The following is a 26,940-nucleotide window of genomic DNA, read 5'->3' on the forward strand; positions in this document are numbered from 1 at the left end:
GCTATTTCCTATTTTTTATTATAGTTAATATTGTTTTAACAAGAATACCTACAGTTACTTGATTCCCATCAAGAAATGTTTCAGTAAATGTCGGATTCACTGTGTTAGAAAAAGATCCCTAAGAGGCCAACAGTAGCTATAGCAGATTGTGTAACTGCAATGGGTACCAGAAAAGCAGGGGCATGGAACTATCTAGTTGCATAGAAATTTAGGCAAATAAATAAATAAATCTATATATACAGAAAATACATGCATTGAAAAACTTTGGAATGCTATAAAATATTTAGTAATATGTATCTCTGGAAAAATTGCCTTTGAGAAAAAAAGAAAAACCTTATTGATTTGCTACAGGTCCCCATATTCTGTCATTACATTCCTGAATAAAACATGATTTTTTTTTATGCATGCAACATATTTGGGCTTGTGATGATCAGCTATTGCATGTTTAATGGTGTCAGTTGACTAAAAATTAAGTGTAAAAAAGTTAAAGTGGATGCTGTGGGCCTAGATCATCTATAAGCATTTCTTAAAACCCACAACCTCATTCACCCAGTTAAGGTTTAGCTGCAATTTTTGCAAATTAGTATATTCCACTGTATTATATTACACTATAAGTTTAGAAGTTACACTTTAGCTTTCACAGCCCTTGCCAATACAATCATTTAAACAAACTACAACATGTGTTTATTTATTATAGGAAATCACAAGTATCCTTTCATATAATGAAATGCCTAACGTGTTAATATGTATATTATGATTTATTATGGTAATTCCAGCTTCAATTTTAGTCATTCAATCTCATTTATTAAAGCTCTCCGAGGCTGGAGAGAATACACTTTCATCAGTGAAGCTGGGTGATCCAGCATACCTGGAATTAATCAGGTGCAGGATGCAAAACATTTGCTAGCAAATGACTTTGAAGAAATCCATTACATGTTTGCTGGATCACCCATGTTCACTGACCAAAAGTGTATACTCTCCAGCCTTGTGAGAGCTTTATTACATCAGGCCAATTAAGTGCTACTGAGAAAGGTCTCTTCTTAAAAGTTTCAAGAATGCCAGACTTTTTATTTTGCACACTGGAAGAAAAAACTGCTTGTTTGCATAACTGGCATTCTTTAAATTCTCAAGCTTCTACAGGGATGTAGCAGTTCATATACACCCTGCTGTGTACACTGCTGCTGATATTTAAACTGGGATGCCATATGTAAGCAATCGGGCACAGTTAGATCTGCCTCTGGCCATTGGAAAATGTTCAGAAAACATCAGCATAGGACCATTACTGTACATGGAAGCTCTGATATTTAACAGTTCATGTAGTCCTTCCTATACGGTGGAATCTCTGCACCTGTACATATACAGGACAACATTGTAGTGAACTTTGTAAGCCAATCCTCACAATGGGGAGAGGAGGTTTGAAGTTGTAGTTTTTCAAGGGTAGCTGGAAACAATGTACCTTTAAGTGGGCCACTACCTTTAAGTGGCCTTTATGTTACGTTAAGTGTACCTTTAAGTTATCAGCTGACAAGATTTTGGCAGAATTAAAGTATTTTATACAATTGGATCATACAGATATAACCAACTATTTACACTTCTAGGGTTGGAAAATCAGTAATGTTTTAGCAACTTCTTTTGCTACTACAATCAGTTTGTATTGTTGAGAGATATGCCAAATAACTGAATCCAGTGGGGCAAGCTACTGGATCCTATTTGGGCTGAATTGCGGAAGGCCTGGGTCCTGCTGCCAGATAATAAAATTAAGCTGCTTAATTCAGTAATAAATACTAGTAACTTTAGCTATTTTTTTTTACTTTAAATTGTATTTTTTTACTTTAAATGGTATTGTCGTACAGTTATAGTCTATTAATGCTGTACCATTATTACTTTTACTTGATTTTCACCAGTTGCTAATATAACACATCATTATGTAACCTAGTCAATACAATTGCGTGGAAGGTGGCATGTACGCCTCTACATTATTGTCACACTAGGGAGATAGAACCCACTAGGGGGCAGCCAAGCTATGGCTAAGGGTTGCATTGTATAGGTTATGGGTAGTGTTGATGTTCGAATTCGGGTTGTCCCTATATTCGACCCGAATATGGCTGTTCGAATTTGGGTAGACGCGAACTGAATTTTGCTGCATTCGACAGCAAAAATTCGGTAAGGAAAAAAAAAAAAAAATTTTTTTTTTTTTTTTTTTAATTAATTATTTCGATTCTTTTTATTTTAAACTTGTTTTTTTTTTATTTTTTACAGGTTATCCGATAATGACATTATGAATCATAATGTCATTGTGGGATTCCTGGACCGTGGGAACTGTGCGGTCACAGCCAATTGAAAGCAGGTGCCTTCAATTAGCTGTAACCGCACACAATAGGAGGGCAATAGAGGATGAATGGAGATACTATCTCCATTCATACCTCTACTGCTCTGTGATTTACTGAGAAATAGGAAACCCTGATGACAGCTCAAGCATCATCAGGGTTTCCCTTTCCTCAGCCAATCACAGAGCAGTAGAGGTATAAATGGAGATAGTATCTCCATTCAACCTCAATTGCCCTCGTATTGCCTCCAGGATCAGTGGAGCAGAGCTGTCAGCATAGTAAAGCTCCGCTGATTGCTCTGCTCCCTGAGTTGCTGAGGAAAGGGAAATCCTGATGATGCCTTGCTGTCATCAGGGTTTCCCTTTCCTCAGGGAGCAGAGCAATCAGCGGAGCTTTACTATGCTGACAGCTCTGCAAAAAATCAAAAATTGATTTGACAGGTGCTCTTTAATCTTCATGTGAAGTACAGGGGTATGTAATAGTGTTATGTATCTTGTTATAATGTATCTTTTTATGTATCCTTTTACAATGTATCTTTTTACAATGTATCTTTTCATGTATCCTTTTACAATGTATCTTTTTTCATCTGTTTGGAGGCTGTAGAAGCTCTACTCAGTGCTGAAACAAACCCGAATTTTTCTCCCATTGACTTTAATGGTGTTCGAATTCGATGTTCGACCACCCGAATTTTTTTGCTATATTCGGCCGAATAGCTGCCGAATCGAATAGTGAGCTATTCGACCAACACTAGTTATGGGTAGTGTTAAAGGGTCCTGGTGCAGATTCTAAGAATCAGCCTGCTTTTCATCAGAGTCTCCAAAGTTAAGAATGTTATGCTGCAGACTGAAACAAGATTGTGACCCTCTAGGATTCTGGTGCAGACAGCTGAAGAATGAAATGCTAAATCAGTAAGCAGTCTCAGACATTGGGTCATATGAGACAAAGCAGTCACAGGGACACAAACAGGGAGTCAGTAGGAATCGGGGCACTGAAAGCACTAGTAGCTTAAAAGCTCAGGGAATTTGGCTCTACTGTAACAACACATTGATCTAACCTTTAACAATGCTAATATGCTTTAAATTATTTAGCCAATCATGGGACCCATCTGGAGCTACCCACAGGCAGGAATGAAAGGTAAGTGTTACAACAATGTTTCTCTGCATCCTGCTGATTGATAAGCTTTTCTTTATATTATAAATACATATTGTGATTTAAAGGGTTTAGTGGTTTAAAATGTCCATACTTTGAATTGCACAATTATGTTTATTGCAAAAGATTGGCTTCATGGGGATATAAAAAAATAATGTCAATATAGAATATGGTTATCTAATCATAAACAAAAATGTGCAAGTTAGATTCTGAGGAAGGCCTTGAACCTCCTAATATGGAAGGCTCCAGAAAGTACTCAATTTCTCCTTAGCTAAGGAGCAGTGAACTCTGCCCCTTAGGGACAAGCAAAGAGTGATCCACCAAGAACTTGATGGGGGCTCCACTGAGGGCAGACATCCATGGGAAAAGGCAGGCAGACCAAGATTACCCAGATATTCCAGGGGCCAGGAGTAGAAAATATGGAACTTACCCTCAGTTTGCAAATGAAGAACATGGAAAACTATGAAACTTTATACATTGGACTTTATACAGTATGGAAGAGGGTGCATTTGTGCTTTAACCTCCCTAGAGGTAACCCCGAGTGTGACTCGGGGTAGAAAAAAGTTGCTAAAAGTGGTAACCTATGGGAAGGTTAGTAAATACAGCCTTACCTGATCCTTCTTCTTCCTGCTTCTGCATCCGATGAGTCACCAGGGAGTTACTGGTGACGTCAGTGCGTGTGTACATTACCGGCCGGGGGCGGGAAATTCAAAATCCATTTGTATTGCATTCAATACAAAATAACAGTATTGAATGCAATACATTGGATTTTTATGTGTAAAAGCAGTACATTGTTTTCAAGAACATTTATTTTACAGTATATATAATAGTATAATATATATATATATAATTTATAGAGTATAATGTGTTATTTTTTTTAAATTTAAAAAAAATTTACATTTTTTTTTAAATATATAGATTTTTTTAATTTATTCAATTTATTGTTTTTTTTCTGATGATTTTCTGTTTCAAACTTTATTATACTCGTACCATTATATTATACTGTAAAATAAATTTTTATGAAAAACAATGTACCGCTTTTAGACATAAAAAAACGGAAAGAAATGAACCGCTAGAGAGTTTATACCAGTGATTCTGGATACACAGTTAGACATGGCAGTTAATAGAAAAGATTTGAATGGTCTCACCCATTGCTTTGAAATGAGATATTATTATACTAAAATATATAAACTCCCATCAGAGAGGCTTACCTTTTTGTTTTTAGTTGTTAAGTCCACTGGGGTCACTCTTTCACTGCTTCCTATCTGTTAACCTTGCTCTGGAGAAACTCCTTCTTAAATAGCTGATTAATAGGTATACCTGTGTGCTTTGTTAACTGTTTTCAGGTGATCACCTGAAAGCACATAGAATAACAGTGCTTTAAGTAGACATCCAGATTCATCTGGTGTCTGATTACTGATTAACTGATACCCCAGCCACAGGATAAATACATTTTTCCTGTTGGGGACACCATCTCACTCAAGGCTTACATCTCAGTTTACTGGGAAATCCATGATTCCAGCACCTATGCGGTTGCATAAATAGAGATTTGGCTCATCTCAATGTAACCTGTCTAGTTATACATATTTATTTGGTCCCCAGCCTTACTTTTTAAAAGCCATTGTTTTTATTGACAAATAGTACCACATTGAAAATGTAAAAAGGTTGTGATTGCAGGGGGCTACCTTTTATTCTTGCCCTTTATTATTATTTCAGTAATTTTTCACTCTATCAGGAAATAAAAAAAAAGGTCTAAAGTGAAATTTAAGAAAAGCATGCCCTTAAACTTGTTTAAGTCAAGAAAATTGCATTCTAGGTTGACCTACATGGCAAAATTGAGTATATTTTCTGAATTTATATTCTGATTCCATGAGGCAATCGGATGTTCCCTGGATCAACAGTCTCTGTTATCTTTACCCAGTTATATTCTGTGCTTCTGGAAAAGCATCCAGCTTTTTCTTCAATCTATAGTAGTTGCTGAAACAACTTCCTGAGGGATTGTAACCGAAGGATTGGAGTATATATCTGGTGGAGGTCTATATGTATAGGTCGTAAGCTTGGCCTGTTTGCCAACCCTGAGGATAATAAATGGGAAAACAGAAAAAGGAGAAGGGTTTTTGTGGCAGAAAATGGATTGTATTAGTGATTACTTCTCTTAATACATATCACAATGTGCAATACAATATTCGGCTTTACAATGACTGGAGATAAAAATCCAGATCATTGCTGTATAGGCCCTTAAGGGGCACTAGACAGTGAACTTCTTACAGGAATACATAACATATGAACAGTGGTGTTGCAAATGTAAGTCAATTACCCGACGCGTTTTGCCAATCTTAGGCTTCCCCAGGGGTGATGTTACGTCTAGTGGGAATAAACACAGTATTTTGAAGTATCTAGGTTCACAGTAAATGCATAATGTCAGTATACAGGCAATTGGTACAAAAAACAAACATTCCTGGAATTGGTGTATATATATATATATATATATATATATACCTGTATTATATGTATATGTTATATATATATATATATATATATATAACATATACATATAATACAGTTATCTGGTGGTACACAGAATATAGTAGCCATACATATGGAACAATATGGTCAAGTATATTGAGTACAGTTACTGGCAAAAAATAACAATATGAAAAAAGGGAGGAGATGACCCTGCATCTCAATATGTTTACTTTCCATTCTGCCTACATATTTGCTGAGTATAGATAACCCCGCAACCTATATTATGTTTAGGTATCCAACAATACTTTTTACCTACAGTTTACCTTTCCTTACATTTGACTACTACAGTTTTCCCCCTCTTTAATTATACTTTGTACATTGCCCCCTACCATTTTGCAGATTATAATTAGTATACATACTTTCCTCAATATAGGTTACTCCTTTTGGTACTTACCCTAGGGGACTTATCCTCTCCCTCGGAGGGGCGACATCTACAAATTGTCCAGGCCTTTTTTCTCCAAAGTGTGTCTATACACACATACGCTTTATCTTCAAGGAATATGTAAGTTTTTCCTCCCTTTTTTCATATTGTTATTAGGGATAAGCGAGTGAGATTTGTAAGTTCGATCTTGCGGCGAATCGGGCCTTTCTCGCTTACTGAACATTTAAGGTTGTGGTTGTGTTCTCGCTGAACAAACGAGGGGAAATGCAGGGGGCGGCTGAGAGCAAATTATTTGCTCCCATGATGCACAGCAGGGCACAGCAGCCCAAAAAGCAGAGATCCCAGAACAGTCAGAAATACAGGGAAGGAGGGAGGGGTTAGTCACTCCATCTTGTGTTCTGTGTGAGGGAAAGAAGCAGGGAGAGAAGTGTATTGTGACAGGGACAGGATATCTTGAAATATACAGATTGTACAGTTTTTCTTGCACCCTCTTGCTAGTTATCAGAAAAGGGAGAAACATTTCTGTCCTACATTCCAAAAAATATTTTAGTGTGAGACTACAGATTGTGCAGTTTTTCTTGCTACCTCTTACAATCTATCAAAAAAGCAATCAAAAAATTTCTGTATTTCCCTAAAACAAATAAGGATATTTTTTTCGGATCCCACTTGCTCACTTGCTATCAAAAAAGCCAGAAAAATTTCTGTATTTCTCTCAAAAAAATACAGCTATTTTATTCTGATCCCACTTTCTATCAAAAAAGCCAGAAAAAATTCTGTATGTCTCTCAAAAAAATACAGATGTTTTATTCTGATAACACTTGCTATCTATCAAAAAAAAAACAGAAAAAAATCTGGATTTCTCTGAAAAATACAGATATTTTATTCTGATTCCACTTGCTATCAAAAAGGCCAGAAAATTTTCTGTATTTCTCTCAAAATATACAGATATTTTATTCTGATAGCACTTGCTATCTATCAAAACGGCCACAAAAATTTCTCTCAAAAAAATACAGATATATATTTCTGATAGCACTTGCTATCTATCAAAAAAGCCAAAAAAATGTATGTATTTCTCTCAAAAAATAGATATTTTATTCTGATCCCACTTACTATCAAAAAAGCCAGAAAAATTTTTGTATTTCTCTCACAAAAATACAGATATGTTATTTTGATCCCACTTGCTATCTATTAAAGAAGCCAGAAAAATGTATTTCTCTCAAAAAATAAAGATATTTTATTCTGATAGCACTTGCTATCAAAATAGCCAGAAACATTTCCGTATTTCTCTCAAAAAATACAGATATTTTATTCTAATCCCACTTTCTATCAAAAAGGCCAGAAACATTTCTGTATTTCTCTCAAAAAAATACAGATATTTTATTCCAATCCCACTTGCTTTATATCAAAAAAGCCAGAAAAATTTCTGTATTTCAATCAAAAAAATACTGATATTTTATTCTGCTACCACATGCTATCAAAAAAGCCAGAAAAATTGTTGTATTTCTCAAAAAAATACAGATATTTTATTCTGATAACACTTGCTATCAAAAAGGCCAGAAAATTTTCTGTATTGCTCTCAAAAAAATACAGATATTTTATTATGATCCCACTTGCTATCAAAAAAAATAGTAAAAATTTCTGTATTTCTCTCAAAAAAATACAGATATTTTATTCTGAACCCACTTGCTGTATATCAAAAAAGCCAGAAAAATGTATGTATTTCTCTAAAAAAAATAAAGATATTTTATATCTTCCCCCACCCACTAGATTGTAAGCTCTTGGGAGCAGGGTCCTCTCCTCCTGTGTCACTGTCTGTATTAGTCTGTCATTTGCAATCCCTATTTAACGTACAGCGCTGCGTAATATGTTGGCGCTATATAAATCCTGTTTGATAATAATAATAATAATCTGGCAGGGGGCATACTCCCCGGGAGTCTGCCACTGTAGGACAACAGCAGCAGCAAACTGTTGGAGGCAGCAGCACAAACTGTCAAACAGGTCTGAGATGTGTGCGGAGCACCAGTATGCTGGTAGATTTATTGAAAGGGCGGACTACAATCATACAGCCACGTCATGTGGAGAGTATTGTGGACTGGGTCTCAGGGCCTCAAGTGCAGCAGGCTCTTCTTCTGCAGCAGGCTCTTCTTCTTATATGCCTAGCCTGAATGGAACAGAGACAACCACTGCTTACAGTCTGCAAAAATAAGTGCAATAAAACTTAGACCATAGGATGGCATTAGATCAATACCCTAAACATAAAGCATAGCTATAACACAAATGCACAGAAATTTTACTGCTGGAGGCAGCACAACTACGGCCCCTGCACCGTCCATGTGAGGTGAAGCCTCAGCCTCTTCATCAATATTCATCAATAGTTGGAACCTCCACAATCTTAACCTCTTCATATTCATTAATAGTTGGAGCCTCTACAGTCTTAACCTTTTCATATTCACCTGCAGCCCTGTTATGGGGGGTCATGTAAATGACTCTCACATACCAGGCTATGGCGCTAACCTGTAGATAACAGAGGGCCTTCGCTATGTGGAAGAGTGAGGATACTAATAAAGTTGGCAGTGCCTCTACCCAGGACAGGGTCTCTGTTAGCAGAGGGGCTCCCTTCCTGGGACATTACCAGAAATATTAACAGTAAAAACACACCACCTGAGAAACCCCAACACACAGCATACAACATTAACTATTGCAGCTAAATGAACACACAGGTTGGAGTATTTGTAAGCTTTATATCCCAAAACAGTAATACCAATATTTGCAATCAATAAACATCAATGAGTACACATATCAAGCACATAGCAGAATCCTGAGGAGAATTGTGCACAGATATACCGGGCTAAATATACAGTCTATAACCACAAATACCTCCAGTTATGATCGGTATCAGGATGAGTTGCAGAGGCCTCTGGAATTGATTGTAGCAAAGTTGTCCTGATGAGATGATCCTGAAGACAGCAAGAACTGGCAATTGGGCTGTGTATGCTGTGATCCTGGATTACAGGGATGCAGGCAAAGTCTCTGGAGTGCAGGAACATCCTATCTGCAATACTAGTTAGACCCTAGCAATCACACTTATCTGCCAATGCAACCGGAGCTCTGCTACCTATGGGCCATCAGATGCCTAACCTATGCTAGATGTAGCTGATATACTGACAGTAGGGATTTCCCAAAGTGAACTCTGATAACAGATATCACATATACCCCATTAATATAGGGGGAAATAATCTGATACTGCACTACACACAGACACAGCAGTCAGTGTGTTCTGGAAGGAATGCAGGTACCTACCCTGGCTGAGCACATGTTCTCTGCCATCTTTGCCCCTGTACTTCCTGCATTTTCCTATATCCTGGTGGCCTTTCTAAGGCCACTATCAGGGGCAGGAAACACTTCAACTTTATTTGCATTTTACAAAGTTACAGCTAGCAGATAGAAAAAGGCAGTCCCCTACACACCAATGTCTCCAATAGCTACAGCTTCTACACTGTCCACAAAGGTGATGGGCCCAACCTCTTTCCCTTTTGTCCCTACATTCACAACAGCAACAATAAGGGGTAGGGGGCAGAAAAGTCAGACAGAGTGGGCTTCAAAAGAGGTGAAAATGAGGGAGGGCAGGGTAAGGAGAACTCTGTATGTGCAGTTAGGTGAGAGAATGAGACCCACACACCCCCTACTCTATTGCCAGATCTGGGGGTATGTGTGAAATGCAGGCTTCATTAGGACAGAGCAGCAGCACATGCAGAGTCTGAGTGATTTAGAAAGGAGAAGATTGTGGATAGAGCTTAATTTATTGCCCACCGCCTCCATCTCCTGCTGCTGTTGGTGCTGCCGCCTGCCCAGTACTCCATTCACAAAAATTGTACTACACACTTCTGGGTGACATTGATGATGCACTACACCCAGCTCTAGATGCCAGCTACCAATGCCGTCCATGCTCCGTCCCATGGCCCACCGCCTCCTCCTCCTGTTGTTACTGCTACCGCCTGCAGAGTACCCAGCTCTGGATGCCAGTTACCAATGCCGTCCATGCTCCGTCTCAGGGCCCACCACCTCCTCCTCTTGCTGTTACTGCTGCCGCCTGCACAGTACCCAGCTCTGGATGCCAGTTACCAATGCCGTCAATGCTTCGTCTCAGAAGATGCCAGTTACCAATGTGGTCCCCACTCTGTTTTAGGGCCCACCGCCTCCTCCTCCTGCTGGTTCTGCTGCCGCCTTCCCGGTACTCCATTCACAAAAATTGTATTACACTCTTCTGGGTGACATTGATGATGCACTACACCCAGCTCTAGATGCCAGTTACCAATGCCGTCCATTCTCCGTCTCAGGGCCCACCGCCTCCTCCTCCTGCAGCTGCCGCCTGTCAGTACTCCATTTACAAAAATTATTTTAAACACTTCTAGGTGGCATTGACGATGCACTACACCCAGCTCGAGATGCAAGTTACCAATGCGGTCCGCACTCCATCCCAGGACCCACCGGCCCCTCCTCCTGCTGTTGCTATTGCCGCCTGTCAGTACTCCATTCACTAAAGTTGTACACTTCTGGGTGGCACTGACGATGCACTACACCCAGCTCTCCATGACTTACCAATGCGGTCCCCAGTGGCCACACATTGCTATTGCTCCCGCTGACCCACGCTCCGTCTCTGATCCTCCATCCTTGCCTAATGTCACCGCACTACTTGTTCACAACTTTATGGGTGTCATTCCTAACACATGTCATCCAGGTCATGGTGCCAGCTAGCAATTATTAGTATTAATAAACAGGATTTATATAGTGTTAAGATATTATGTAGCTTTGTAAATTCAAAAGCGGTGCATACATTAAATAGCAGTTCGTTGTCCTGCTGTTGTGACAGCAGAGACTGTTGCTAGTGGGTTGAGTTTACCCTTTCTCAATGTCCTAATGTTTATGCTGCCTTCTGGACACTGTCAATCACGCAAAAATCCTATTTGCCTCCTATTTTCTGGAAAACCACAAGGTCTTTTGGAACTTTTGTATTTTTTCCTTTTTGCCACTGTTCTCCTACACTTATCTAGCACTCAATATATTTTACCATATTGTTCTATATGTATGGCTACTATATTCTATGTACCACCACATAACTGTATATACATACACCAATTCAATGAATATTTGTTTTCTGTACCAACTGCCTGTATAGTGACATTATGCATTTACTGTGAACCTAGATACTTCAACGTACTGTGTTTATGTCCCGTTAAACGTAACGTCACCCCTGAGGAAGCCTAAATTGGCGAAAACCATCTGGTAATTGACTTACGCTTAGGACACCACTGTTCATATGTTATATATTCCTGTTAGAAGTTCACTGTCTAGTGCCCTTGAAGGGCCTATACAGCAATGATCTGGATTTGTATCTCCAGTCATTGTAAGCCGAATATTGCATTGCACATTAATTGTGATATGTATTATAAGAAGTAATCACTAATACAATCAATTTTTTGCCACAAAAACCCTTCTCCTTGTTCTGTTTTCCTTTCCTGACAGAGCTGATTCCACATTTTCACAGACCTTACAGTGACCCCCCTGGCTCTTTTACCGAGTGTGACTCGGGGGGTATTTTACTTGCAAAAAGCGATAATCCCGAGTCACACTCGAGGTTGCTAAAAACAATAAAAATCCCCACTTATCTTGTTCCCTTGGCCTCCTCTGGCGTCCTGCTCGTTCATCCAGGTCCTTGGGCAGCATCCTCCTTCTCCGATCTTCTACCGACGACTGCAGAGACGTTCTCCAGGGTTTTCGGTGCATGCGTCACTTCGTTTGTGCGGGAGGCGTGGCAGGAAATTTAAATAATTTTGTATTGGATTCAAAACAAAATAATTCTATTGAGTCCAATACAAACATATCTTATATTATATATATATATAAAATTATATATAAATAATATATGCTACTGTACGGGTATATTACAGGTTTCACTATTTTTATGCATCCTTTTTTAACAGATTTTTGTGTTTTTATTACATTTATTAAGTTTATTAAATATTGGGCATATTTCAGTGAATTATGCCTAAGAATTATAGGCCTACAATGTAAAATAAATTTCAATGCAAAAAAATATAATGCTTTTTGCATAGAAAAACTGACATAATTAGAACGCTAGGGGGGTTAAATATCATTTGCCACTTGGCTGCCCAATCAAACAGTACATCCAGGTCTGTAGATTATAGACATCCTGTATTGACTTAATTCCATTACATAGTTTGGTGTCATCTGCAAGCACAGAAATTATACTTTTATTCCCAAACTCTATATCATTTAAAAAAATGTTAAACAGTAAAGATCCCAACACTGAACCCTTGGGTATGCCTTAATGGGACTGTTCTCTTCACTGCTATTCATTATAACAGCTTTACGGTCATAATGTATGAGTCTTGCATACTAAAAGTGACCTAAATAAAGCCTTTTTAGGCTTAAAAACTTTTTAGGTAAGGCTACGTTTTCTTTGCCGCTTTTTATATTAGCATAAAAAAAAACCTATTTGTAAAATTGACACATCCAGCTTTTAGAATATTTATGACTGGACTAATAATGATTCATACTGCAAAGCTGTGTGAGGGGACTGGGAGATTAAGCTGACATGATAAGTAGCTGGCATGAAGATTGCAGTAGAGTTCTGATTTTGATGTGAACACCCTTCTGCCCCTTCCCCTCCTCCTGAACATTCCATTCCTCTGACATAAGCCAGTACATACATCATCTGTGCCTGTTCTTTTGTTCTTCCAGTCCACATAGAAGAGACTTTGAAAACCATGTACCATGTACTTTTTTTTTTAAGCTGCACTATAAAGATTATAGAGGACATACCTGAGTAGTTCAGAAAAGCAACAAATATAGGGAGTGGGACAGCAGATTAGCTGATTGTCCCGCCCAGTCTAGCCTTTTCTCTAACTTAAGACTTACTTCAAACATTGCAAAATATAAAGTTGTAGGCATACCTACGTTATAGTTTCTTGTGCTTTCTAAAGGGTCTAGCTCTGTGGATCTGATGTATACATCTATATGTATCTATATGTATGCATGATGATTTACAGAGCCTGAACAACCCATTTATTTATTTCCAACCTAAACTCAACTACTCAGCGCACAAGTGTTTTTTTCTAAAGTTTATACCTATCCTTGCACTAATGAGGGTGATACAAACACGCTATAGACGGAACACTTTGGCATGAAACAGGCTTAATTGGCCAGATGTGGCCATCTCATGTCTAATTGTACCTTAAGAGTAGTGATGTGTGTGCCCTGACATTGAGACTGTAGGATAGTCTTGTTATATTGTTTGATAGCAAGTGGTGTGTAATATACTTGCCTATCAGCTTTATATGTATTTTTATGCTTTGTTCACTAAAATAAAGAGATATGCAATCATACAGATGTCTGCTCAAATTTGTCAAGCATTACCAAGTTCAAAGTTCAACAAAAATGGTTCAGTACTTACCTAGTACGTAACTTACCTAGTAAGTAGTAGTCTCCTGCTGTTCAGTCAATTGTCCCTGTTGTGGAAAAACATCCTTTTAAGGAATGTTCTGAATTTTCTGAAGTTCAAGAAGTGTTGAATTCCTGGTCCCCGCCATGCACTATTGTTTTGATCGTCTGCTTTTATTACTTTCAAAATTACTGGCCCAGAAGGATTACACAGCTCAGGTGTTCAGATAACTGTTACACAACTTGTCATACAGTTATCTGCATGGCTGTTTTAAGTGTTACAAACTACTGACACCAAAAGATCTGGTTTACATCCAGAAAATTAACAATATTTAGAAGGAGTTCAGTAATGCTTTAATCATCTTCCAGCGCTAGGTTGACTTTAAACAAACTAAAAATGCATTTTCCTTATATTTTTCCAATTTCTCTGGTATTGCAAGAATGTATTCAAGGTATTTTTAAAACGAACAAATCAAGGCCCTGCACATGCCTATAAAATGCTGTGTAAATAATTTTGATATGCAAAGCAGTTTAAACATGATACAGTTACAATGAACAATGAAAAAAAACTTTTGGTATTGTCTTAAAGGTTTAAATTACCCTGGGACCAAAATGGGTCAAAAAACATTTATTTTAATAGTGAAGTCATTTTTAAAATTTAGATAGGCACCAACTGTTTTATCCTAAGTTCCCAGGAGCTGAGCATCGTTCTTAACTACTTATGGGAATAGTGCTTTACATATATACGAAGGGGTGCTGAGAAGTCCTGGCTTTGCCCCCTTCCAGATGAAATACAAAAAAGGGGTGTGGAGGCATATGACAGCCTAATATCTTAGTATGTAACTATGCAAATATCAGGTCTTTGCGATTCTTAAAACTGTTTTTTCTTTTAGTGAGAAGCTGTGATGGCAGAAGCACAAGCAAGTTTCACGTTGTTTGAATTATGGGCCGTCATGATGTTTTTGTTTCTCCAGAGAAAGTCAGCAAAGGACTTTCACCCTGAGATGTCATAAACACTGGGGGAGAAGTGTCCTTCCTACAGCACTGTCAAAACCTGGATATCTTGTTTCAAGACTGGGCATTTCACCGTTGAAGATGAGCCCCGCAGTGGGCGCCCACAACCTCAACTGAACCGGCAACCTGCGATGCTGTTCATGAGCTAATTATTGAGGACTGGCAAATATCTGCAAAAAAGATAGCCCAGATACTTGACATCTCATGGGAGCTAATCACCCAGGTAAGCCAATCACCCAGGTAAGCTTAAACACCATTCAATACTGTAGCTTACAATGCAGCTGCCCACACATCCAACGTTGTGGCTGCCAAACTGAACACCCTGGGTTTACAATTGGTCCACCATCCCCCCTACTCACCTGACCTGGCCTCTTCCGACTATTATCTGTTCCCGAATTTGAAGATTGCTAACAAAGTGTTCACAATAAACACTAGTGCTTGTACAGTAATAAATTATGCCTTTTGTCAGCAGCCATTGATGTCGTTTTCTTGAAAGAGAAAATTCACTCGGAGGTAGAGGTTATTTAGCAGAAGAAAGATGCAAAAAAAGCAAAACACTTTTTTTGCCTACAATGCATGGCACATGCACCAGTGTATCATAGAATGATACTGTGAATAGACCCAGAAACGTGGAGCATCAGCCCTCACTACTGATAATGTTCAGGCACTCTCCCAAGTACAACTTCACAAGTTGTATGGACACCAATTGGTCACTTTGGTGATGTTAGGACTAGTACAGGGCTTACTAGAGACATTTTCCTTTCATACCTTAAAATGTCAGAGGGTGAGAAAAACAACAGTTACTACCAAAAAGGCTGCTTACATACAAAAGTGTAGAGAATTGCTATAAGCAAAGGCATCATCTGAAAGTGCTAATATCAATTGTATGTAAGGAGCCTAAAATTTAATACTATATGACAAAATCTCTTTAAATGTAGAATTTTATGATGCATTTTTATGAACAGGCATATGCAACTGGTGTTTTTATCACTCCATCTTTGCAGCTCTCATCCTTAGCACTCCACTTCCTTCCATTAACTTCCATTAACAGCTCAGTGTTTAAGGCGCTGTTTTTTGACCCCCTTCTCTGGGATAAATTGTTGAAAGTTACTACAAGAATAATTAACAAAATGGTATAATTGTTTGGGATATTTGTTGGTCAGAATGGCTCTTAAAAGGTATTCAACTTGATTCAGCCCACTGCTTCTTTGTATTTGATATGCCTTGTTTAAAAAGGTTTTTGTGTAAGGAAGGTTTAAACCTCATCAATTTATTTTTTTGCTGTCTTTGTACCATTTGGGAAAAGGTTAAATTGTGTCCTAGAGACACAGGAAGTTACAGGAGATCTACAAAAATAAAGGAAATCCTCCTGTGTCTACAGCACAAGGTTCCCCATTAAAAAATGCCCCCCCCCCTGCACCATTTGTGTGTTGGGAAAAAGACAAAAATAAAAACCTGACAGTTGGTCTATCGTCTGTGTCCAAAACTTTACAGGTACATTTTATAGATGCATTACATGTCTTTATAGCATATACCACACACTGAACAGCTTTTTTAACTCTTTTTTAAACTCTGGTAATGGTTTGACCCACATCTTTTACTCATTATTGTTGGGAGATTGTACTTTCTAATAGTCTCATCTATTTAAGTGTGTAGTAGAGTAGAGCTGAGGGGGTTAAAACATTAAGGTAACATATGAGCAAAACCAGTTCCAATGGTAACTTTTACTCCATAAAAAAATAACATTTTCAGTTGTCGTTATTACTGGCAAAAAATAATATTTGTAACCTCGCCCCAAATACAAACCCTGAATATGGTATGTAAACAGCATTGGTGGTAGGTTCCCTATTTAATGTACAGCGCTGCGTAATATGTTGGCGCTATATAAATCCAGTTTATTAATAATAATAATAATAATATTAATAATACCCTACTTAAAAGAAATGCAGTGGTCATTTAAAAACTAGGTTGCAGTGGATATCATGTCTTCTATAATATAGTTTGCATTACTATTGCATATCATGACCTGCACTTTGTGGCCTGTTTATAAAATTTAAGTGGAACTAGATTTTTGTTGATGTGGGTGAGTGGGCATTTGCCATAATTGCTAATTAAGGCACACATTTACACACTACTATGCAATTAACTTTACCTCCTGGTGATTGTACAGTTTAAACAACTGTATTGAGGACCTTCTTTACCAAACTAACAGTTTTCTTTTTTTCAAGCTCCCACTTCCCCAAACCAATTATTTAAATAGACATCTTTAAGCAAGCCGTTAACCCCCCCCCCCCCCCCAAAAAAAATACCCTTCCCCAAGCTAAAATGCTTCTGGCTGGACTGGTAGGGCAAGTCTTCTGTTCGGTACAATGCCTGCATGTTTGTTGAAATGTTTATTTAAAATCTCCATTGGAAACTCCCACTGTTTGTGATCAACTATTTACATCTCTTACTTTAGTGCCTTAAGCTATGTACACATGTCAGATAATTATCACATAAGACCAACAGTCGGTCATGCTCTTCTCAGGCAAGAATCTTTCATGTGTACAGCGGTTGACCGACGACGTCCTACATGGATTCATCAGGACAGACCCATGAATGAAGATCAGGAACAATTGCTACACAGGTCAAGGAACAAGAGCACAGGCGGGTGTCTCTCCATATTCCAACCCTCTCCAAAAAGCAGAACAGGTGCTGAATGCACTGAGCTCATTCGTTTTTCACTTTAAATGATAATGAAAGATCGTTTCCAGCAACCAACATTTTTTGTGGGTAACTAAGTAATAAGTCCTTTTTTAAAATTCACACATTGATAAAAGTATAGAGCTGTACAATACTCCATCTCTACCACAAAAGTAAAAATACATGAAATATAGTAAATATTCAAGTATCAAAATGTACATAATATGCAGCACAACTGGTAGATGAAACTGTAAGGAAATAGATAAAAATAGGAAGCAAGTGACACAAAGCTAACTGGATAAGTATATGTAAAATTACCTTCACAGAATCAGTATACGACAATTTATAGGTGCAAACGTGTGTGATTATATATTGTGACATATATATCACATTGTGTTTGTACTAACATTAACAAAGATATCCAGTGAGTAACACATGTACTGCTGTAGCCAGATAGCTATTCAGTCCATGCCATCTAGTGGACAATTGATGAATTGCAGCTCTGGGTGGTAGAAAATGAATTCATGGGTGTAACAATGGTTTTCCAGAAACCATTGAGTACAGAAAAATAGACGTTGTCAATAATATATTAGAATTATACTGCATGGTAGCTACAGTCTACAGACCACTAAATATAAATGTACAATTTGGCCAATATTTGTTCAATTTACCAAACAAACAAGTTTGAGCATCAAACAGATACTTTAGGACTAGTCCTAAGATATTAACTTGGTTTAAATAGTCAAAACTTTTTTTTTTCTAAAGTGTAAAATAAAGACGTGCCCCAACAGAGAATCAAACTTCCTGCATACATGAACCTGCACTCTGAGCCTGGAAAAAACTACAGGGTTGTTAGAAAATGCTCTGGCAACTCCGTGCTGTGCACCATTGCAGTAATAAACACTATTTGTTCTGTCCAGCAATGTAATTTACAGCAGTCAGGAGAACTAACATAGCAGCAGCCTCTGCTTCCCTTTAGTTGTGCAACCTGATGTATTTTTGGCATCCCCAGCATCCATTGTTAGGCTGCGCACAGCTGAAGGCGATTCTAGAGGCTGATCAGCTGCTCCTGACTGCTGTGGTCCTGCGCTGCTATTGCTTGCTGGGACTTTAAAGCCTCTTTGCTCCCATTCACCAGCGCCTGTTATAGTGTCTGCTGGGCTTACCTGTGCTAGAGTGATTTTGAGTATTTCTTTGTTACTGACCTGTTTGTGACTATCTGTTGAACTGGACCTTGAATCCGTTGAACTGGACCTGGACTATCCGTTGGACCGACCTTGCCTGTGACCCCTGACTCTGCTGGTGCCCTTCCCTTTGTACCTCACTTGGTGGACTGATTTCCTTTGTTTTGACTTCGGCTTGTTTGTGGGTTTAGTGATAATTCTGTACTCTGTATTTGTGGGCTTCTGGTCAGCTGCTGGCCTATCTCCAGACACCATCCCTTGCACACCAAGTCCTGGGGGCAACCGAGTGCTGGGAGACGCATCCAGTCTCCCGAGGCTGAGTGGGGGTTGCTATAGGCAAAGACTGCTGCGATAGATTAGGGGGCTGGTATCTGGAGAATTCCAGTACTGACCAAGCCTTACATTGGTACTTTGAGTGTAACTAGGAATGTGAACTTGGTGTTCTCCTCTGTATGCTACTTCCTAGTTTTGTACCAGCTATTTTCATATGTACAGTTCTGTACAGAATAAAGAACTATTTTTATTTCCATCTCATCCCTATCTCCCTTCTGTAATTGGTTTTTTGGGGCTTTAGTATTACTTACAATATTTCTGTATATGAAAAGTGTGCATAATATAGTTTGGAAGAAAATAAACATTACCGGTTTCTAAGTAAAAGTGAGCATTTAACCCCTGGAGTGCAGACAGAGCAATTGCATAATTGTTAAAAGTTCTTTTTTGTCTAGGGTACTGGTAAAACGTTTTTTATCACCTGATCCCTTTCACTGGGCCTGATTTATTAAAGCTCTCCAAGACTGGAGATAAAACACTTGCATGATCCAGCAAACCTGGAATGGATTTTTAAAAAGTAATTTGCTAATTGTTAGCAAATGTTTTGAATACTGAACTAGATCAATTCCAGGTTTGCTGGATCACCCAGGTTCACTGATAAAAGTGTATCTTCTCCAGCCTTGGAGAGCCTTAATAAATCAGGCCCACTACCTCTATCTTCCAGTGCTGTAGGTGGTGGGTATGCACTAGGTGTCCCTATTTGCAGTGCAGGACTGCTGCTCCTGCATTGTTCATGACAACAAAGATTTCAAGGGACTGGTCACAGGAGAGAAGGTTGTCTGGAAGCCTGAGGGATTAGTGTGTATGTAAAAGTCCTTTTTACTGGTACCACAGGCCAAAACAAACATTTAGCCATGTCAGTGCAAGGAAGAACTGCTGCAAAAGCTGAATCCTTTTTTTCCCAAGGATACTGGTAAATTGCGCAAATACTTACAAATTGGTATGTATTACAATTTAAGATCATGGTAAATTGCGATACTGGTAAACAAAGCGAATTTTATTTGCTTTGTTCTTTGCATGACTGGGCTATCAATTGTCCTTGGTATACTCTCTTTTGTAAAGACAGAGTTAAACGAAAGGGTGGTTGTGTCTGTCTGTATGTGAGAAGCGATCTAAAAGTGAATGTGAAAGAAGAAATTGCGGATGAAACAAGGGATGATTTTGAGGCATTATGGGTGGAGTTGAATGTGGGGTTGAACAACACACAATTAATGATTGGAGTCTGCTATAGGCCCCTCAGTGCTAAGGAAGAAATAGAAAATCAACTACTAGCACAGGTAGAAGCGGCATAAAGTGGAAGTGTTTTAATCATGGGAGATTTCAACTACCCTGACATTGACTGGAGTAATGGCACTACAGGAACAGCAAAAGGGAGGAAATTTGTGAATTTATTACAAGATAATTTTATGGTACAGTTTATAGAAGCCCCAACTAGAAATGATAATCTGCTGGACCTAGTTCTTTCTAACAATGCAGACCTTATAACAAATGTGCAAATAAAAGAGAATATGGGTAGCAGTGACCATGATATGATTCATTATCATTGAATGTTAGCGGTAAACAGGAAGCAAAAACAGGAAAGATAAAAACATTTAATTTTAAGAGAGCAAATTTTCAATTAATATGGGCGGCTCTCTGTGACTTGGACTGGGAGTCAATTTTGTCCTCAAAGAACACAGAACAGAAATGGGAATGTTTCAAGTCTGTTCTACAAAAGCAAACTGAAAAATATATTCCAATGGGTAATACGTTTAAAAGGCTAAAATGAAAACCTATGTGGCTTACAGTTGATGTTAAAAAAGCCATAAGGAAGAAGAACAGGGCATTCCAAAAATATAAAAATGAAGGATCACCTTCATCATTTGAAACCTATAAAGAATATAACAAAATATGTAAAAAGGAGATAAAATGTGCAAAACTTCAAAATGAAAGACTGATTGCAAAGGAAAGTAAAGCAAACCTCCCCAAAATTTTCAAATTTATTAATAGCAAAAAGTTCATATCTGAGCATGTAGGCTCCTTAAAAGATGTCACTAGGTTGGTAACTGGGGATAAAGACAAGGCAAATTTACTAAACACTTTTTTTAGCTCTGTGTACACTAAGGAAAATGGCAGAGCTCATGTCCAAATTCATAATAGCAATGTCACTGCCTTAAATGAGTCACAATGGCTCAGAATTCATATGATTGAGAAACGGCTGGGAAAAATTAAGGTTGACAAAGCACCAGGACCTGATGGATTACATCCACGTGTCCTCAAAGAGCTGAGCTTAGTTATTTTAAAGCCATTCTTTCTAATTTTTGGAGACTCTTTAGTCACTGGCAAGATGACTGGCTTAACTGAACTGGCCTAAAGAGAACTGGCTTAAAGATCGCATCCAGAGAGTTGTAATTAATGATTCATACTCTGAATGGTCTAAGGTTATTAGTGGTGTAACCCAGGGTTCAGTGTTGGGACCTTTACTGTTTAACATCTTCATAAATGATATAGAGTTTGGGATTAAAAGTACCATTTATGTGTTTGCAGATGACACCAAACTATGTAATGGAATTAAGTCCATACAGGATGTCTATAATCTACAAGCAGACCTGGATGTGCTGTTTGATTGGGCAGCCAAGTGGCAAATGACATTTAATATAGATAAATGTAAAATTATGCACTTGGGAGCTAACAACATGCATGCTTCATACTGTCTAGGGGGAATACATTTGGGGGAGTCAGAAATGGAAAATGATCCAGGTGTTCTGGTAGATCATAGACCTAATAAACAGCATGCAATGCCAAGCTGCAAAATCTAAAGCTAGTAAAGTACTTTCTTGTATTAAAATAGGAATAGACTGCAGAGATGGAGACATAATCATGCCCCTGTACAAAGCATTGGTCAGACTACATCTGGAATATGCAGTCCAGTTTTGGTCACCAGTTCACAAAAAGGACATTGTGGAATTGGAGAGAGTGCAGAGAAGGGCAACTAAATTAATAAAAGGAATGGAGGAGTAACTATGTACCCCTTCAGCCAGCACTTTCTTCTTCCTTCAGACACTCTGGATTGTTGTCAGCTTCCTGACTTACAATGCAGGACTACTGATCCATCATTGATAGCAATGACATCAGGACAGAGTGCCTTCAAGAAGAGGCTTCATGGAACCAGTAGCACAGAGGGGGAAGCCTGTAGTAACAAGAGATAAGATAAAAAAAAACCTGATTTAACTGGTACTACCAAAAAATAGCATTTACATTTATAATTTTCCTGGAGTTTTGCTTTAGGGAAAAAAGTCTTTATTCACATAATATTTATTTAAAAGAAAAACAGGCTGCATAAAAGGCTAATAAAAAGATATGAGAGCTCCCATGACTTTTACATCATCTAGCAAAAGTTGCTCACTTCAACTAGTGTTAACAGGTTGCATCCAATCTAAGACGTAGTGACATGTTTTTGGTTACACTTAATTATTACCATTAGTATTTTTTTGCACTTACATCAGTTGCCTTTTTCTCTGCTTGTTCTAGTTTCTCCTGGGCATCCTTCAGTGCCTCGGAGTATTTGTCTAGTTCATCCTCTGTTCCCTTGAGCTTCTTTTGTAGTGCCACCAGTTCATCCTCTACCTGGTATCAACAGTAACAGTTATGTTATTAGAAAAGTTTTCACAAAGCTTTCATAATACAAATGAAACTTTTTTTTTATTAGCGTGCACTGTTTAGCCAATACTGAAACAATGTTGATGATGTTTTTATTTGAGGATAAAGCGACAGACTGTGAGTGAACCCCCATGTGCAAATGTAGAATGCAGATAACTATTGCCTAATTGCCTAATTGCCTAATTACTAAATTGCAGAATTCACCATGGGCTTTACAATAAGACTGCAAATGCAGAACTTTGGCCTGCTTTCAGCTACATCTGTTGTGCTCAGCAATTTCTTGTAAAAAATAAATAAATTGTGCCCAGTTCTTTTGACATACTTATAGTATATAATACATACATAACATATTGTAAATAGCTTGGATTGATCTAGTTGTCAAGAGGATTTTATAAAATAGGAATCTTTTAGCAACTAAGCTCTCTGTGGTACCTAAGCAGACCATCAACTATGTTTGAGGGGGTTAAATAGGTTGCATATCTGAAATCAATATGTTTTCACCTTTTTCAAAAATGAACACAACATGAATGCTTGCAATTTAGTGTGCACCAACTGCGTGTATACGATGCATAATTTAAGGTGCAATGAGTTTCAGACTTTAAATTTGGTATTTAGGATTGCTTTTTGTAAGCAAACTGAAAATCGTGTTTTTGGCCATCTGTATTACAAATGCATTTTTTTTTGTATATTGTGCTTTATTTAATAGGTAATGCTGAATAATTTTGCTTTATGTGGCCCTTGACAACTATTGTGTTCAGTTAATGCATTAATGTATCAGTTAATGCAATAATGTATCAATGAATGTGGATATCTTCCAGAAGTGCACTTACTTTACTTTGTGTGCGTCTGGTATTTCACCATTTTAAATGTACATTTGCAAATATCAGCAAGGAATATACACAACTTTGTGCCATATATGTGAACATAGAAAACTTTCTTGATTCGGATAAAAAATGCACACACAAAGTTATGTGAATTTTATTAATGCATGCAAACATTGGTGATTTCCATTTTAATGAATCGTATGAACTGGCGTAGTTAATTGGCATTTACTCTTCAGACTAAACAACTGGTAAATCCAGTTCACCCCAATGCAAACACAATTACTAATCCATTATATATTAAAACCAGGGGTGACCTCAGTTTTTAAGGTCACTAAATCTATCTAAGGATCCAGCATAATGCGATTCAGATTCTGCTGTGCGTCCATTAATTCTTCCTATTGTTCTCATGATTATGTGTGGTAAAAATTAGCTGGATGACTTAACTTGTTGGACAAGCTTACACAAAGATAGCTAGTCATTCTGTACAGTTGTAGTGTGATCCCCAGTAATGAGGGAGATTCTTCACTGGGAAAAACTATGTTTGCCATCTGTGCTTCAGTACCAATATGTATTACTAAATAAAAGCTTTGTATCTTTGATGTATGACTATATCTATGTGTACAAGGTAAACCTTTAGGCCCTATTATCTCTCAGATTTTTCAAAACTGCAAACTGTGCAGTAATGATTTGTAGCCAGAAAACATACATTTTTCACTAACTTTTAATGATAGATCCATTTTTAAAGAGAACCGGGCGAGAAATGGGCATTTGGCAGTACTCCTGAAATCAGGCATATGTAAGTGCTTGCTCACATCATGATCTCTACCTGCCTTAAGTACTATGACCTCCTTGTTATGCTCCTGGCATGCCTCCTAACACCTTCCTGTGAGGTTGTCATAATTTGTGGGCAATTACCATGGTCTGAGAGTCAACAGGAAGCTACAATATTATAAATATATTATATATATAATATATAATATATTAAGCTATAATATTATATACTCAAAAAACTGAGTTGCAGTTTAACAGATCAAGCAATCAGAACCAAGCAATCACTTAGAAATGCCTACATAGAGAATAGAAGTTTATCTAGGAGGTAAGAACCCCTAACACCCCTAAGTAAGGACAGTAAATTATGGAGAATTGAGAAAATTGCACTCAATCTTCTGTAGTATCACAGAATGTAAGATAAAAATTAAACCTTGTCAGATCTAAGAACATTTAGAAACACTTCATTATTTTTCCTTCCCTATTTTATTTTATTTCAGTAGTTTAATAACACTGTTGTCATACATGTTTTTAAAACCTAAGACTGGGCAGATCTACATCTTGAGTTCTTTGTCATTCAGATCCCAAGCACATCTGCGGAGCAGTGGAATCAATCCCCCACACCTCCTGTTTTAATATGGAATTCCTTCAGTTGGTCAGATCACATTGCAGAGATTTGAGCACTTGGCCTAAAATCAACATTTAGCTCTTGTCTGAGCTTTCATACCAAATAAGGAAGGGAATTGCTATTTCAATGTCAAATAGGCATAAACTAAAAAAAATCATCTACAATCACACAAAAACATAAGCAGTATAACTAAAACCCTATGCATAGTTGAAAGCAGCAGATCTTGAGAAGAAGAGTGGTGGAAAGGCAAAGGTTAAACACAGAAAAGAAGGCTTTTTAAACACAGAAAAGTGCAGACATTTTTGCAGGGTCTTTGCACACACTTTCATCCATGGCCGTAAAAACCAGCATACTTGCATATGTGAAAATACATATGTGGGATTTTTACCCCAAAAACCTATTTTATGAAAAGCTTAAGAAAAACAAAAAAGGCACATTTTTTTATTGCAGCAATGAGTGAGGGGATCACTATTAAAAATATAATTAAGGATTGAATGTCAGGAATATCAAGGAAAAATGGTAAGGTATTTGTAATTTTTATTTAAAAAAAAAAGGGTTTCAAAATGTTTTCATATTACTCATGCCAATAAAAATGGTTTGTTATAATACTTTTTTGCAATGTTACTATGCTATTTTTAGTAACTGTTTTATTTTTGACCCACTATAGTATTATATTGTGCTAATAAAGCAGTCTGCTTCACTAATAGTGCCCTTGCTATTGACTATTACCTTTCAGCGAATGTATTACCTGACATCATCTCTGAGCTCCTAATTCTCATATATATATATGTGATAAGTTACAAAATACTCTGTACATTATGATGTTAAAATTTAGAGTATATTTATTATTAATTTAAATTACAGAGAAAATCAGAAGAACAGCCTATATTGTGATGAACTGTCATTTTACAAAGTGTGAATTTGTAAAAACAGTTCTGTTACCAAACAGAATCAGTATTTAAAAAAAGAAACTTTGGTATTAACTACAATGACAATTACTATATCTGCATTTTCTAACCCTGTACTAAACACCTTGTTTAGTAGGTGTCTATAGTGAAACTTCTGTCTTGATGAATATTGTTCAACCTTCCATTATTTAGTAAAGACTAGCTGTATAAGCTGGAAGAAATGCTTTTTATATGTGTGGCATAACAAAATAAAGTTACATAAAACTTAAAACCTGCTGAGAAAATGGCTGATTTGTACATTGTGATAGGCTTAAGGGGTTCGAAGTTCTACAGAAACTGTTGATAAACATATCTGCTGTCAATGGTTATAATTTTCTCTGAGGGTTGCTGTCAAAAAGATACCTGTTTGCACTTGTCCTCAGCTGCCTTTTTATCTGCTTCAGCTTGCTCCGCTCTGTCTATGGCATTCTCTTTATCCAGCTTAAGCATCTGCATCTTCTTCTTAATTGCTTCCATCCTGGTTTGTTAGTTAGTAGGCTGGCTGCAGAGATGAAACAAGCAGGACCTGATTCAGAAGAAGGTTCTGTGAACTAAGAAGAGCACAACTGAAGGAGGATAGTGTACATTCAGCTTTATAGTCACAAAGAACATCATTGGATGCTTTAGTCCCCAGAGACACCACCAAACTTGCACTTGCATCCTTTCCTAGGAGAGACTTGGGCTTGTTTCAACAACCAAATCCACAGCCCCTACCCAATTACCTTATTTGGGATTGATTTTGCTATAAAGGAGAGAAGAAAAGATTTGGCTTCCATTTTTAACTTTCTGACAACACCAACAAGGCTGACAAATGAATGCCACAGATAAGACTTATTAGCATATGTGGGTATATTTGTACAATGTAATCAGCTGCCCTTTTCAAAGGGAAGCAATGTCATGCCACCAAGCCACATGAATAAAAGCTAATTGTATAAACACATTGTTCTCTCTATTTAACATCTTCTAGAAGCTATTCTTGTGTGTAAACATATGATTGTATGGCTAACCTTTACATAAGGGCTTAAAGAACTCTTGACATGAGTTTTATTATTTTAGCAACATATTTCTCTAGAGTATTG

At 37.6% G+C, this 26,940-nt stretch overlaps 1 protein-coding gene across 1 annotated transcript in view; it reads right to left on the minus strand.

The window, feature by feature from the left end:
- Positions 1-26,503, minus strand: part of TPM4 (tropomyosin 4) — an 80,207-nt gene extending 53,704 nt beyond the window's left edge. The window contains exons 1-2 of the mRNA XM_072404896.1: positions 26,225-26,503; positions 22,536-22,661 (exon numbers count right to left, since the gene is read on the minus strand). Coding sequence (XP_072260997.1) covers positions 22,536-22,661; positions 26,225-26,338 — 240 coding nt within the window. The 5' untranslated portion in view covers positions 26,339-26,503. The remainder of the gene's footprint in view (positions 1-22,535; positions 22,662-26,224) is intronic.
- Between the last annotated feature and the right edge of the window lie 437 nt (positions 26,504-26,940).

This window comes from Pyxicephalus adspersus, chromosome 3, assembly GCF_032062135.1.
Source record: "Pyxicephalus adspersus chromosome 3, UCB_Pads_2.0, whole genome shotgun sequence".
Lineage (NCBI taxonomy): Eukaryota > Metazoa > Chordata > Amphibia > Anura > Pyxicephalidae > Pyxicephalus > Pyxicephalus adspersus.